Source organism: Grammomys surdaster, unplaced genomic scaffold (assembly GCF_004785775.1).
Source record: "Grammomys surdaster isolate TR1022 unplaced genomic scaffold, NIH_TR_1.0 164, whole genome shotgun sequence".
NCBI lineage: Eukaryota > Metazoa > Chordata > Mammalia > Rodentia > Muridae > Grammomys > Grammomys surdaster.
The window spans coordinates 285714-300314 of NW_021604612.1; the positions used below are offsets into that span (position 1 = coordinate 285714).

General features: G+C 49.7%; 1 protein-coding gene across 1 annotated transcript in view; it reads left to right on the forward strand.

Moving 5' to 3' along the window:
* Positions 1 to 5118, forward strand: part of Tpst2 (tyrosylprotein sulfotransferase 2) — a 39034-nt gene extending 33916 nt beyond the window's left edge. The window contains exons 5-7 of the mRNA XM_028765452.1: positions 1626 to 1676; positions 3202 to 3250; positions 4654 to 5118. Coding sequence (XP_028621285.1) covers positions 1626 to 1676; positions 3202 to 3243 — 93 coding nt within the window. The 3' untranslated portion in view covers positions 3244 to 3250; positions 4654 to 5118. The remainder of the gene's footprint in view (positions 1 to 1625; positions 1677 to 3201; positions 3251 to 4653) is intronic.
* The last annotated feature ends 9483 nt before the right edge of the window (positions 5119 to 14601 follow it).

Sequence of the window (14601 nt, forward strand, 5' to 3'; positions counted from 1 at the left end):
CTCTCTCTCTCTCTCTCTCTCTCTCTCTCTCTCTCTCTCTCTGTGTGTGTGTGTGTGTGGTGTGTGTGTGTGAGTGTGTGTAGAGCCCTTTGAGCCTTGAGAGAAAACGTACATAAAGAATGGACCACACTACTGTCCCCTACACTATCACGTTGATTTCTCAGACTGGGAGTTGCTGACATCACCGTCACGTTGTGAAAGTGACTCAGGGAAGTTAGTGGCTTTGACACGGGCGTTTTGTAAGAGCAGGTCAGTGGCTCAGCAGTCAGGTCTGCTTGGCGTCCGTCACCCAGCGTCTTGAGTTGTTTGAGTAGTTGGCTTATGTCAATTAAAAAAAGGAGCTAGGTGTGGTGGCGGAGTCCTTACCCAGCGTTCGCGAGCTGGGTTCCATCCCAAGTTACAGTAGTCTAGGCTTAAAGGCAGAGCCCTGGCAGTATCAGAAACCCAGCCCTAGGTGGCCACAGCAGGAAGAGGACACACTGAGGTTCCTTCCTTTTTCCTGTGTGTGTGTGTGGGGGGGGTGTATGAATGCAGTTCTGTGTGTGTGTGAATGCAGTTGTGTGTGCGCGCCATGAGGACGTGTCTAAACCTCCCAGGACAAGTCAGATTCTGTTATATAGAACAGGAATTCTAGTGGATGCTGCTGTCGGATCAATCAGATCAATTGTTTGAACCTTTTTTATTTAAAATGAAACAGTGCCTAATTTTCTCCCAGAGAGCCAGAAACATTTTCTCCTTGGGTGTCTGGCCTTGGCAAGGGCCCTGTCTTGATCTCCGTGGTGTTCAGACACTGTCGCAGAGGGACACCTCAGGGGAAATGCCATGTGGGAGCCAGTGGCCAGTGCCAGGCGTGGGTACCTGAGCGCTCCAGGCAGTCTGTCTCCCCGTCCTGGGCCCTGGGCCCCAGTAGCTCTGTGATGAGAAGCAGACTCATGAGATTTTTGTTCTGTGGTTGGTCACTGTGGCTGCAAGCCGCAGGTGGCTCTGACACAGGAGCTAGCTAGCGCTCTGAAGCAGGGCGCTGCCCACACCCTTCAGGCTTCAGTCTTACCCTCTGCCTGAGGACTTTCTCTCCTCTGTTTAAGCTGGCTGGTTTTACTCGTCCTTCGGGTCTCACCTATAATGTGGTTGCAGAAACCCAGGATCAATCCCAACCACACTGCTCTGCCTCTCTGCCTTCCTGGTACATCCCAGGGCTTCACAAGCCTGCGGTGGTCTTTGAGTACTGTGACCTGCAAGTCATCTGTGCCCCTGTCAGAAATAGATGCTGCAGGGGAGCAAGAACTCCAGTCACCTGGTTAACACTGTCCCATGTACATAGAATAAAAGGCTCTTGGTTAATGTTGCTGAAGGAAGATGGGTGGATGGATGGATGGATGGATGGATGGATGGATGGACGGACAGATGATAGATGGACAGACTGATGGATTTATGATGGATAGAATAATGGGTAGGTGGGTGGATTAATAGGATGCATAGATAAAGGGAGGGGTGTGGGCGAGAAGAGTATATCTGACAGGTGGGTGAAGCGACAGATGGATGGGTGGAGGGACAGATGTGTCAGTGATGACCTGGATTTCACTCTCTGCCATTTCTCCCACAGTGACACTTATGTTCTTTCCTAGGTCTTGAAAGGAGACTATAAAACGCCAGCCAATCTGAAAGGATATTTTCAGGTTAGAAAGCCAGAGTGGGGTTCTGCTTTGTTTCCCTGGCTGGGCCCCAGCTGAGAGTTGGTCTATAGCTGCTCCACATTGTCCTGGATAGATGGGAGGGTGGGTGCATGGATGAGTGCATGGGTGGGCTGATGGATGGGTGGGTGGGTGGGTGGATGGGTGGGTGGGTGGGTGGATGGATAGATGGATGGGAAGGGCAATGGATGATACTTCCCTGTCATAAGTCTGGGTAGGACTGCGTCAGGGGCCTCTCAAGTGACTCATCTAGCCATGGTCTATCTCCACAGTCCTTTTCTTGAGCTCTCCTGCCTCTCACCTCTGGCTGGAAGGTGACTGTGGAGTCTGTGAGGACATTATGTTTCTAACTTAAACCCCATCCAATTAAGGTGACAGTTGCCAAGCATATGCCCAGACATGCTTTTCTTCTGTGTTAGGAAATGAGAGCTGCAGGGTCTCAGGGTGTGTGAGTAAGTAGCCACGAGCCAGGTTCCCCTAGGCCTCCCACAGGTGGGTCCAGCATCCTGAGATACCCCTGAGGGGCCGTCCATGCAGTGTCAGGATCGGTAGAGCCTGTACCGTCAGACAGCACGGGCTTTGCTCTGTCATTGTTATGCTCCGTTTGGGGCTGAGATGCTGTCCTTCATGTGACAGGATGATCCTTAGTGAGTCACCTTGCGTGCCTGCTTGTTTTTGCTTATATGATGCTGTGTGTTTGTACATATGATTACATGTTCACAAGGAGGCCAGACGCAAACATCAGGCACCTCCCTTGATCTCCACACACAGACCCTTTGCACCTTGTATTGTGAGACAGAGTCTCTCAGTGAATCTAGGCTTCACCGATTGGGCTGCACCAGCTGGCCACTGAGCCCCAGGTATCCTCCTCCTTCCCAGCTGTGTGCCTCCTTCACCCTTTGTCTAGGTGGTGCTTGTCTAGGTGGTGCAGGTCCTCAGGCCTGCATGCCAAGCACTTCAGCTGAACTGCTTCCCCAACCTATGATTCATTCATTTTAGAAAAATAAAGTACGGGACCAGCCCATGGAAGTCGCCATTTTAATGATCAGGTTATCCGTCTCTGAGTTCAGGGACAGCAGTTTTTTGCTGTTACTGCTATATACATTGTTGAGCTGACTGTACTTCCATGGCACACACTGCCGTCCTGGGATTTCCCTGTCCGGCGGGTGAGGTGCTGACCCTTTTGGATGACCACATCGTGTTTACTGATGTACCTAGCCTAACTGGCTCAGATGCCTCCTTTCCATGAGTTCTGAATGTCCTATGTGGGGACCAAAAATAACAAAAGCAAAAAACAAATACCACACGTCTTCTCTTAGATTACAGCTCTAAGGATGGGGCTGCCACTAGGGGTAAAGGCCTGGGGGTGTGGGACAGATGGATACAAGCAAACTATGGCCCTGTCACCTAGGAGACCCTAGGGACACAGCTGCAGTCGCCTGTGTCCTAGAAGGAAAAAGCAACCCCCCTCACACACACCTTGGGCTTGAAGTCTTCTGTCTTCCTGCAGGTGAACCAGAACAGCACCGCCCCACACCTAGGAAGTTCGTGATTTCCAGGTGAGCTTTTCTGCCTCACCACTGAGGTGGCCAGCTCTGGCTGAAGAGCCTGTCCTTCAAACCTTCTCTGGGATATGTCCACCAAGGTGGACAGACCCATCCCCATCTTGTTTCCATGGTGACCGGCTAGGGAGCTATTTACAGAGTGGAGGCTTACTCTGAACTCTGGATTGAGGGTGGGGGAGGGTGTTAGTAGGGGTCAATGCTAGACCAAAGCAAACGGAGGCTTCTCATGCTGGGAGAGAGCTGGAAGGACCATGGAGATAGAGACCCTGAGCTACACGGATACCTAGTACAGCCTGTCAGTCATACCCACCCAGATAAACAGCCCCAGCCGTGGCTCAGGGCAGCCAGTGTCCTCAGTAGCTATCATTGGGCTCCTCTAACAGTACATGAGGTATTGGGCCAAATGCCACTGTGCACATAGGAAAAAAGAGACATGTAGCTCCACCCCTACAGAGAGCCCCCATGGCCTTCTGTGTCACACAGCGGGAGGCTGGCTCTGTCAGAGTGACTTTAAGTGCCTAGTGCCTATTTCGATGCAAGGTAGGGAACAGGGTTTTGAGCTGGGATGTTCAGTCTCTGACTGTCAGGACTTCCTCAGTGGCTGTGCTGATGGCTTCATTCCAGAGAAGAGAACCCCGCCCTCTGCTGCTTCCCTCTCCTCCTGGGGTCTGTTAGGATCCCAGACAAGCCTACAGCCAGTGCTAACCTGATTAGCCATTTAAATGAGATGCCACATACAGGGTTCACCAGCCAGCCCCGTGTGGATTGGCCTGTAACGGGTGTATCAATGCCTCTTTTCTCTGAAACTCATTGTATTGAACACATCGCTTTCTGGAGGGTTGGGGCTGTTGATGCCAAGACTTCATGCAGTGACTCTCAGGCAGGCAGGAGATCTACCGAGAAACTGTATTCCTGCCCTCTTTTACTTTGTGATGGGAAGATGGGACCTCACTGAGCTGCCCAGTGTGACCTTGAACTCACTCTGTAGCCTCAACAGCTCCCAGAGAAGAGGATCTTTGAGACCAGGTTAAAATGTAGGTGAGAACCCAAAAGCCAGTTTTAATACTGATTCTCCTCAGCCATCTGGAGTACCACGCATCCCTAGGAACAGAGACCCGTATCTTCTTTTGGCCTCTGTGGGAAACTGCACCCACATGTGCACAGATACACGAAAAATAAACTAGGTCCCATGTGGCCATACACACCTTTAATCCCATCACTCAGGAGGCAGAGTGGGCTGGATCTCTGTGAGTTCTAGGCCAGCCTGATCTATATATGGAGTTCTAGTATAGCCAGTGTTACGCAGTGAGACCCTGTCTCAAAAATGAAAGTAAAATAAACAAGCAGAAACGTTCTGTTTCAGCATCACCCCCACTGACACCACCTCCCCTTCTCAGTCTCTGCAGGGCTCAGACGTGTGAGTCCTCGACCTGCACATGGAAGCTGGACTAACTCAAGCACATGGCTTGCTCTCAGTCATGCCGGGGCCTGCCGGGATGGAGCGTTCATACATCCCTGCCTAAGCGGGCTTGGAACCTCTGCTCCAGGGCAACACCAAGGGAGAGACTACTTCGGCTTCAGAAACTTGGGGATTTTCTATTTTTTTCTCCTCGGGAACTTTTTTTTTAAAAGAATTGAATTTGCTATCTTCCCTAATGGACAGGCTCCTTGGTGACCTCATCTCCTGGGGACAAGACCTGTGACCCGTGCCTCTCCTTGACTGGACGCTAAACTCAAAGGATCTATTTAAGAGTTTAATATATGGGCTCTCCTTGCTCTAGTCCTACTCAGTTTCACAGAGAAAAGAAATTAATTATTTGAATAAAGTAGACAGGCTGCTGTCTGTGCCTTACTTCACACGAGTGAATAGGTTTCTTCTCTTCCCTCACAAGTGGAAAGCGGTGACGCTGGAGAACATGCTGATGCTGTCGCGGGCACCGCTGGGCTCCCGTCACCCCCCACAGTAAAGGAAAAGGCAGGGCTCGCGGGCAGAGTCCAGAAGGACCAGCGTAGAGATAAGTTTTGTGAGCATGTAGGTAATTCTCTCCACAAGGATGAATGACAACAGGTCCTGGCGGTCTGACACCCGGGTTTCATCTGAGACGAAGCAGGCAGACATGATAGATCATATCTACCAGCCTCTCTGAAGCATGGAAAGAGCTCCACCCCTAGGGGGTGTAGCCTGAGGCTGGTTCCACCCTCTAGAGGTGTGGCCTGGCCGCCCTCCGCCCTCTAGGGGGTGTGGCCTGAGGTTCCTTATATGTTTTTGCAGACATCATAGACACTACTCTCAGGGACAATGTACCAGTGCCTTGGAAGCGATCTCTCTAGAGCCGCCAAAGACCCATTTTCTTTTAGCCGTGGGCCTGCTGAGTGGTCCTTAGATGCTCTGTAACCAGCTGGACTAAGAACAACTTCATAAGAGCTGAGAAGCACCCACGCCTTGCCTGACTTCTTGGGAGCCACTGAGAGGTTTAGGGAGGCCATGGCTTGCAGCATCCTGGGGGTATGAATTTTGGAGGCAGGCTGACTTTTGTGTTGCTCCGATACCTGACATAAGCAACAGAGATTTACGTTAGCCCATAGTTTCCATCATGACAGGACGCACGTGACAGACTTCAGGTCACAGTGGGCGGTGAAGCTGACTGAGAAGGAGGTCCCAGGGCCCAGCTAGTCGTCCCTTTCCTGTCTTGAGTCTGACCCCTAGCTGTGGGATGCTGCTGCCCACATTTCTTTTAGCTCGCCCACCCGTGTCTGAAAAAGCCCCTGCAGATATCCAGAGGACTACATTTGATCTCCCGGGTGATTACTAAGAACGACCAAGGGTGGCAGAACCAATGCTCCTGTGCAGGCAGCGTCTGACTCTTCCAACTAGTGAGAGACAGCCAGGCCTCTGAGGTGTGTTGATGCACATACACTACAAAATATGCGTAGAGGTCGGAAGACAACTTGTGAGAGTCCATTCTGTTTTACCACGTGTAGGTCCAGGGACTGAACTCGGGTAGCGAGCACCTTTGCCTGTGGCTTCTGAGATTTTTCTGTTCGTTCAGCGATATTCTCAGTTTGCCGGGTGTGCTTCTTTCCACGTGACCCCTGCCCTGCTGGCACCAGGCATTCCTGACCTCCGTGTATATTTGCACACACATCCTTGGAGCCTGCCCCCTGTAGCCTCCTCTGGACATTCACAGGATCAGCCAAGTGTGACTAATGATACTTGAGAAAACTGTTGACCGCTTGGCCTGCTTCTGGTCAGTGGAGTCAGGCATGGTGCACCATAGTGAGCTGGAAGCCAGGCTAGACAGTGTGAGACCCTGTCTTGACATTTTTTAAATCTTTTTTTTTAATATTTAATTCTGTGTATGTGTTTGTGGACTCAGGCATGTGTGGGATACACACTACTGCATATGTCTTCACGTGAGTGCAGAGGTTCCAAACTCATGTCTGTCATACACAACAGCCTGGACTACATAGTGGGACTCCAATCCCAAATTAAAAATATTAAATTATATATATAATATATATATATCTTTATATATATATCTTGAGCTGAAATAGTGCTCAGTGATAGAGTTCTTACCTAGTGTGCATCAGGTCAAGCCTTTCTGGGCTTCAGAGATGACCAAAGAGATGCATTGGTTAATTTTAACTTGCCACAAACTAGAGTATTGAGCCTCCACCACCTACCCCCTCACCCCCACCCCCACCCCCGCCTTCTGGTAGCTGTTTCGATAAAGAGAGATATGGAAAAGAAAATCATCTGCCTTTTGTTCTCACGGCCTCCCCCTCACCTCCTTGTTGATTGACATCAGAACCAGAGTCTGGGCTTCCATTGTGGACTGACCAGCAGCTCTCCAGGAGCCTTCCAGTGTGTTTGAAGCAGATGAGATTGCAGAGGTACCAGCCTCGGGGACTTTACAACTGCTGGGTTGTTGGGTCTCAGATGTGAGACGGAGGTTGTTATTATTTTAGCATAAGCTGACTTAATAAGTTCTTTTGCTGTATCTATTCATCCTGTTGCCTCCACTCCTCTGGAGAACCCCGACTAATACGGTAAGAGGCCTGCCCTGTAAGCTCAAGGACCTGAGTTTGAATTCCTAGTCCTCATAAATCTGGGTGTGGGCGCATGTGCCTATAGTCCTATCCCTGGGGTGGTGGTGCTGCTGGTGACAGTCACATGTGGATCTTGAGAACTTGGTGGCCAGCCAGTCCCACTGACAGTGCGAACTTCAGGTTCAGTGAGAGCTTACCTCAAGGCAATAATAGGAAGCACATGCATGCATGTGGTCATTCGCACCCACACATCTGTGCATGTATCACACACACACCATATAAGACACAATACATAATTAAAATACAAACCCCTCTGTCTTAGTTAGGGTTTTACTGCTGTGAACAGACACCATGACCGTGGCAAGTCCTACAAAGGACAACATTTAATTGGGGCTGGCTTACAGGTTCGGAGGTTCAGTCCGTTATCATCAAGGAGGCAACATCCAGGCAGGCGTGCTGCAGGAGGAGTTGAGTTTTAGATCTTTGATCTGAAAGCTGCTAGCAGGAGACTGGGTTCCAGGTAACTAGGATGACGATCTTAAAGCCCACACCCACAGTGACACACCTCCTCTAACAAGGCCACACCTCTTCCAACAGGGCCACGCCTCCTCCAACAAGGCCACACCCACTCCAACAAGGCCACACCCACTCCAACAAGGCCACACCTCCTAATAGTACCACTTCTTGGGCTGAGCATGTACAAATATCACACCGTCTCCCGCCTGGGAGCAGTGGCTCACATCTTTGATCCTAGCACACAGGAGGCAGAGGCAGGGGATCTCTGTGAATTGATGCCAACCTTGTGTACATAGCAAGCTCTAAGCCAGCCACCAGACAACAACAAAACCCCCTTCCTATATCTAAAGAGGAGTCCCTGCCTCCAAAAATGGACACTGTAAGGTGCACAGGAGGTTCATGGCTGAGCAGCAGAAAGCACTCACCTTTCTTGTACCTCCCGCTGGGCTTCACGCAGAGAGTTTGAGCTACCATTATGGCACCTTCGGTTTTGAGAAGCTCCGTGACACTCCAGGCAGATACTGACAGTCCTATCTTCCAGAGGCTTCTTCATCCCTAGCCAGAGTTCCCGGAGGCTTCCTGAATATCCAGTAGGTGTTCTCTACACTCACAGACGAGCTTCCTCACCACGCGGCGATCTAAGGTAATCAGGCTGCCCATACTGTCCAGGCTTCCCTGAACAGATGTTTCAAAAGTGACTGGTAATTTTTCAAAATGAGGATGCAGTCTTCTGCTTCAGTTTGTCTGGAGTCCTCCCTCCATGAAGAGATGGAAGAACACACAGAGGGGCGAAGGGCGAGTCACTTATAGAGGAACACGCAGACATGAGACATCCCCTCAGACATGCTCGTGTAGGCAGAGACCACAGGTTGTTTCTTTGGCATCACCAACTAGGTTGTTGATCTAGGTTCTCTCACTGGTCTGGAACCCGCAAAGGAGGCTAGGCCGGCTGATGAGCAAGCCTCAGGGATTCAGCTTTCTCTGCCTACCCGGGTCTGGAATTAACCGTGCCTACCTTCAGCTCACTCTGTAGACCAGGCTGGCTTCTATCTTCTAACTCAGAGACCTGCCTGCCTCTGTCTCCCAATAGCAGGGACTAAAGGTGTGAGCCACCACACCTGGCTTAGGTCCTCAGGCTTTGAGGCAATCTCTACCCATTAAGCTACTTCCCCAGCACACCTGCGTGCTTTAAGATTTTCTCGTAAATATTTTTATTTTTATATACATGGCTGTTTTGCCCACATACACGTCTGCGGACCGCACGCGTGCCTGGTGCTCAGGGAGGCAGAAGAGGGCGTCGGAGCTGCCTCTGGAACTGGAACTACAGACAGTTGTGAGCCACTGTGTGAGTGCTGGGAACCGAACCCAGTCCTCTGCAAGAGAAACAGGTGCTTCTAACTGCTGAGCCCTGTCTTCTGCCCCTCCCACACACCCGTGTGTGCCTCTGAGAGTCCGGGCTTTGCAGAGCTCTCCGTGGCGCAGGGCCTCCTGGGAGGCTAAAGCCAAAACCATGCGCAGAGCATTTTAAGGGAAACCAGGTTTGCTGATCTCAGCCCATCTGGGTTTCCAATCCTGCCAAGTTCAGTACATCGTGTCTATTTTTGTAACAGACTTCAGAATAAGAACGGGACACGCGCCACGGCATAATGTCACAGTCCTAAGAAAAAGTACATGTGCTAGACTTTAAATATATCAACTTTAAAATTGCCACCTAAGGATTGTTTCTATGGTACCAGCCTATTTAAAGTTGTAACTGAGCCAGGCTCCGCACACTCCACGTGATCTTTTGAGCGGATGGAGAAACTACAAGGGGAGTGGTCAGGGGCACGGGGAGTGGTTAGGGGCACAGGGAGTGGTCAGGGGCACGGGATGTGGTCAGGGGGCATGGGTAGTGAAGTGGCAATGGAGATGCTCTCTGTTATCTTAGAGAAGAAAGTGGATACTGAAACTGATCTTCTGCATTCCTGGGGGTCAGGCCTGGTTCTGTTCTTCAACTTGCTGCAAGTTGTAGGCATTTGCCCTCTTCCAGGGCCTTCGTGGGTGGGGGTGGGGGGATGAACCATGAGTGTCCAAGGGCCCTGCCATACTCTTGATGAGCTTTGCTGTTTATAGCTCCCATCTGAGACAGCTAAAAGTGTGAGTATCTCTCTGGGAATCTAGACACGGGCCTGGATGTCCCCAAGATCCCAAGGCTAGCATTTGAACCGAGAAGTTTTGGGGTGGGGGTTGGTTCGAGACAGGGTTTTAGGCAACAGGCCCTGGTTGTCCTGGAACTTGCTCTGTAGACCAGGCTGGCCTTGAACTCAGAGATCACTTGCCACCCTCACCTGCCAAGTGCTGGGATTAAATGTGTGTGACACCACCATCCGGCCTTGAACTGAGAAATCTTGATGAAAAAGGATATACCAACAACCTTTGAGGGTGGGGGGGGGGGGCTTTCCATGTCAAGTGAAGTCGTTAACTTAAGTTTCAGGGTCTTACATCCATGCAAGAAGGAAGGAAGAAAGAAAGGAAGGAAGGGAGGGAAGGAGGAGGGAGGACGGGAGGGAGAGAGGGAGAGAGGGAGAGAGGGAGAGAGGGAGAGAGGGAGGAAACTAGCTGTGATGGTTTTTCTTGGTTGTCAACTATCTAAAATGAACTACAATCCAGGAATGGGGGGTTCACCTGTGATGCTCATCTTGAGGCAGGAAGACAACATGCCTTCAATCTGGATCTTGAGGCTGGAAGACACTCGCTTTTGATCCAGATCTTGAGGTGGGATGACACACTCTTTTTTTTTTTTTTTTTGTTTTGTTTTGGAAGGCATTTTTTCTCTGTATAGCCCTGGCTGTCCTGGAACTCACTCTGTAGACCAGGCTGGCCTCGACCTCAGAAATCCACCTGCCTCTGCCTCCCAAGTGATGGGATTAAAGGCGTGTGCCACCACCGCCCAGCAATGACACACTCTTAATCTGGATCAATACACACCTTCGATCTGGGCCACACCTTCTGCTGGAGGCCTATATAGGGACAATTCTTCTTTGTCTGCTTGCACTTGCTTTGTGGCCACATCCTTTGAAGCTCTACTTCCTCAGGATTCTGGTTTGTACAGCAGAGCAGCTGAGACACCCAGCCTGTGGTACTAAGCAGCTACTGGATTCTTTCCATTCACAGCTGGCCAACGTTGTTGGGTTAGTCTGACTGCAGCCTGTAAGTGATTTCAATAAATTCCATATCTATAATATATATGCTATACTCTAATACACTAGCCTTGGGAATTGGGGACAGCCAGGCTTTTATGTCTGTGAGATTTCCCCATCCTCAGAAAAGTATAAAGACAGACCACTATTTCTTCCATGTGGTTTCTGAGTCCTCTACAGGAAGCTCCTGTCATATGTCTACCTCTGGTGCTGGAACCCTGAACTCTCCTTCAGAGCATCTACCATGCTACTCTCTGTCTGTCTGTCTGTCTGTCTGTCTGTGGTGTTAATAGCTTTTATAATGAACTCGTCTCTTACCAGCGATCTGTTTTGGTGTCCCTCTTAATGCTCCATGCAAACCCTTCAGCCATGTTGTTTAGTATACTGTTTAGGTCCAGCTAAGAACTCAGTATATTTTAAAAGGACTAGTGAGTGAATGAATGAATGAATGAATGAATTTACCAGCCAGTTCTAAATGTCCTAGTTGGCTTTAGTTGTTAACTTGATACAGTCATCTGATAGGAAAGTTTTGATGACTTATCCAGATCAGACTGGCCTGTGGACATATCTATTCGGAATGGTCTTGATAATTACTGTTGGGGTCTGAAAATCCAAAACAACCTAAGTATTCACAAGAGTCCAGCAAAGCAAGATCTTCATTTTAATTCGGGAGCAAAAACGGACCAGTCAGGGACAACAGCACAGACTCTGGAGCTGGCTGCATTTTCAAACTTCCATCTAAGTAAATATTGTACTCAGGCTGCTTCTGATCGATCAGGGCCACAGAACAGACTCAGGAGCTGAGCTGCGACCCCACGCCAGACTGTTCACAGAGCTTTGAAGCCCAAAATCCACAAACATCTGTGCCAAGTTACAGTCAGAAGCATTTGTTCTCTCATGGTTAAGCGCAACCATTATGCTTCCTGTTATGGGAAAAAAAAATGAGGAAATTGGCTAGCCAAATGGAGAGCTCCCCTAGAGCCTGGGAACCTGAACTTCATTTCACCTTCTGATCAAAATAGAGTCTGAAAACAAAATGGTGGTAAACTTAGGATAAGATTCATTTGTTTGACCCTAGCATTACTGGATGCAGGAGGACCCCGCCAACTGTGAGCGGCACCTTGGCAAATGGTTCTGGGCTGGATCAACTTGAGCCAGAGCGCTCAGCAAGCAGCATTCCTCCCCGGCTCCTGCCTTGAGTTCCTGACCAGATTTCCCTCATTAAAGAACAGAATCTGCCTCTTGGGCATAAAACCATAAAATTGTTTTTATTACTATTTCCTAACTGTAATTTTGCTACTGCTACGAATGGTAATGTAAATATTTTTGGAGATAGAGGCTTGCCAAAGGGGTCATGACCTGGGCTGAGAACCACTGCTTGAAGTGGGGGCCTTGGTTTTGTCTCCTCCCTTAAGGGTTAATCCAGTGGGGACGAATCAAGGATCTGTTTAAAGGAGCTCATCTTAAACTAATGTACATTTCCAGAACAACATCCACCGAGGTTCTGCTGGGTCTTTCTGATTCATATTCCTTTTTGTTTCTCTTTTCTTCTCTCTCTCCCTCTCTTTCTGAAATAAGGTCTCATTATTTAGCCCTGGATGTCCTGGAAATCTACGCCAGGTGTCACTGAGATCCAACCATCTCTACCTCCCCCAGTGCTGGAATTAGTGTGTCACCAGATTTCTTTTCCTTTCCTGTCTTTTCCATTTGGATTCTGGTCACAGCCACAGTGTGAGAAGAATATTTTTTATCAAAGATGGCTAGCTTGCCTAAAGTCCGGTATTCCATAGCGTTCCCCTGCCCCCCGCCCTTGCATCTTGTGACACTCCTTGTAGTACATGTCAAGCCACAAATACCAGACATTTTTGAGACTTGCTCATAAGCTTCCTCTTTGTGGGGATTTCGATGTGCCAATCACATCAGATTGACATTGAGCTCCTACCAATGGGGTGAGTCACAGACAGCACCTTCGTCAGAATGGAACTTAAGTACCCTTGTAGCTTGGGTGTGCTTGCCTGCCAGCTCGGGGTCACTGCCCTGCTGGTTTACTTTCACTTTGTTCTCATGCAGGGATATTCTTTCCCAACACAAGTATGCTTTTAACTTCCCTGTCTTGGGATTCCTTGCTCATTCTCTGAAGGCCCCCTCCCTGCTTGGGGCCGACCTCCACACTGGCTCTCCCCTCTCCTCTGGGCAGCTGTGAGTTACAGCTTGCCCGTCTCCGCCCCCCCCCCCCCCCAGCTCTTGTTTGGATCAGTTCTTAGATGCTTTTATTCATGTGACCATAAGCCCCAAGAAGGGACCCTGATCCTAAGAGTATCACGTTGGCTCTGACAGACTCCCCAAGAGCCTCACTAACAGATCTTCCAAAATAGGTTTTATTGCTTTATTGTAAAGACCATACCCAAGAGCAATTTGAGAAGGAAACGATTTATTTGCTTTACAGATTACAGTCCAAGGTAGACATTTTTAAAAAGAACTCCGAAGCAGAAGCCACGGAGGAACGCTGCTAATTGGCTTGCTTCCCTTGCTCTTACAGCCCTTGAGCAGGGGTGACCCCACCCATAATGGGATGGGCCATCCCACATCAATCATCAATCAAGCAAAGACCCCACAGTCTTGCCTACAGGCCATCGGATGCAAGCCTTGAAGGGTCCTTTTCCTAGATAACTCTAGTGTGTGTCAAGCTGACAGTGGAAAACAAAAATAAATCCAGCCAACAACAAAACCCACCAGGCCTTTTAGTGTACTAGAGAAAACTAACGTGTTTCAGAACCAGAGATCAGACTATGTGTAGATTTGTAAGATGTGTAAAATGTAAGATGAAAGATGCCCCTTCTTGTGAGCCAGAGGTGGCGCACGCCGTTAATCCCAGAACTCGGGAGGGTGAGGCAGGCAGATCTCCGAGTTCAAGGCCAGCCTGGTCTACAGAGTGAGTTCCAGGACAGCCAGGGACACAGAGGAAACCCTGACTTGAAAAACCAAAACCAAAACCAAACCAAACCACCAAAAAGAAATCCAACTCCCTTCTTTCCCGGCAACAGAGAAATAACCAGAGGAGAGAGGAAAATAATAAAACTAGTTCCTGTAGAGAACGCCCAGGCACTTCTCCCATCATTCATTCCTTAAACTGTTCCAGGCCCGCGCTGGCTTACCCTAACAGATCAAAGAAAAACGGATTTATTACAGACTGTCCACAGCTGCCTAGAGTTTCCTCCGCCTTTCCTGTTTACAGAGTTACAGAAAAGATAAAGCAAAAGGCAGGAAGTATGCACGCCGATAACTCCGCGAGGACCTCCCTCAGCCAAACTCTTCCTCTGGGGTTAGGCTCTTAGCCCTTCCTTCTCGCGACATGGGGTCCTGAGGACATTTTAATCACTCAGGGTCGGCCTGGGCGCGGCGGTTCTATCCGGGGGTGGCTTTCTTGGGGTAACGCCTTCTCCGCCTTTGACAAACTAAGACTCCAGTGCCTGACGACCCTGGAACCAGACCGCCACACGCCCTCAGTTCCGATGGGAGCCGGAAGCAGTGCGAGACCGGATCACCAGCTTTTCCGGGACGCAGACACGCCCCCTCTCTGGCGTTAAGTCGCTGTCAGGA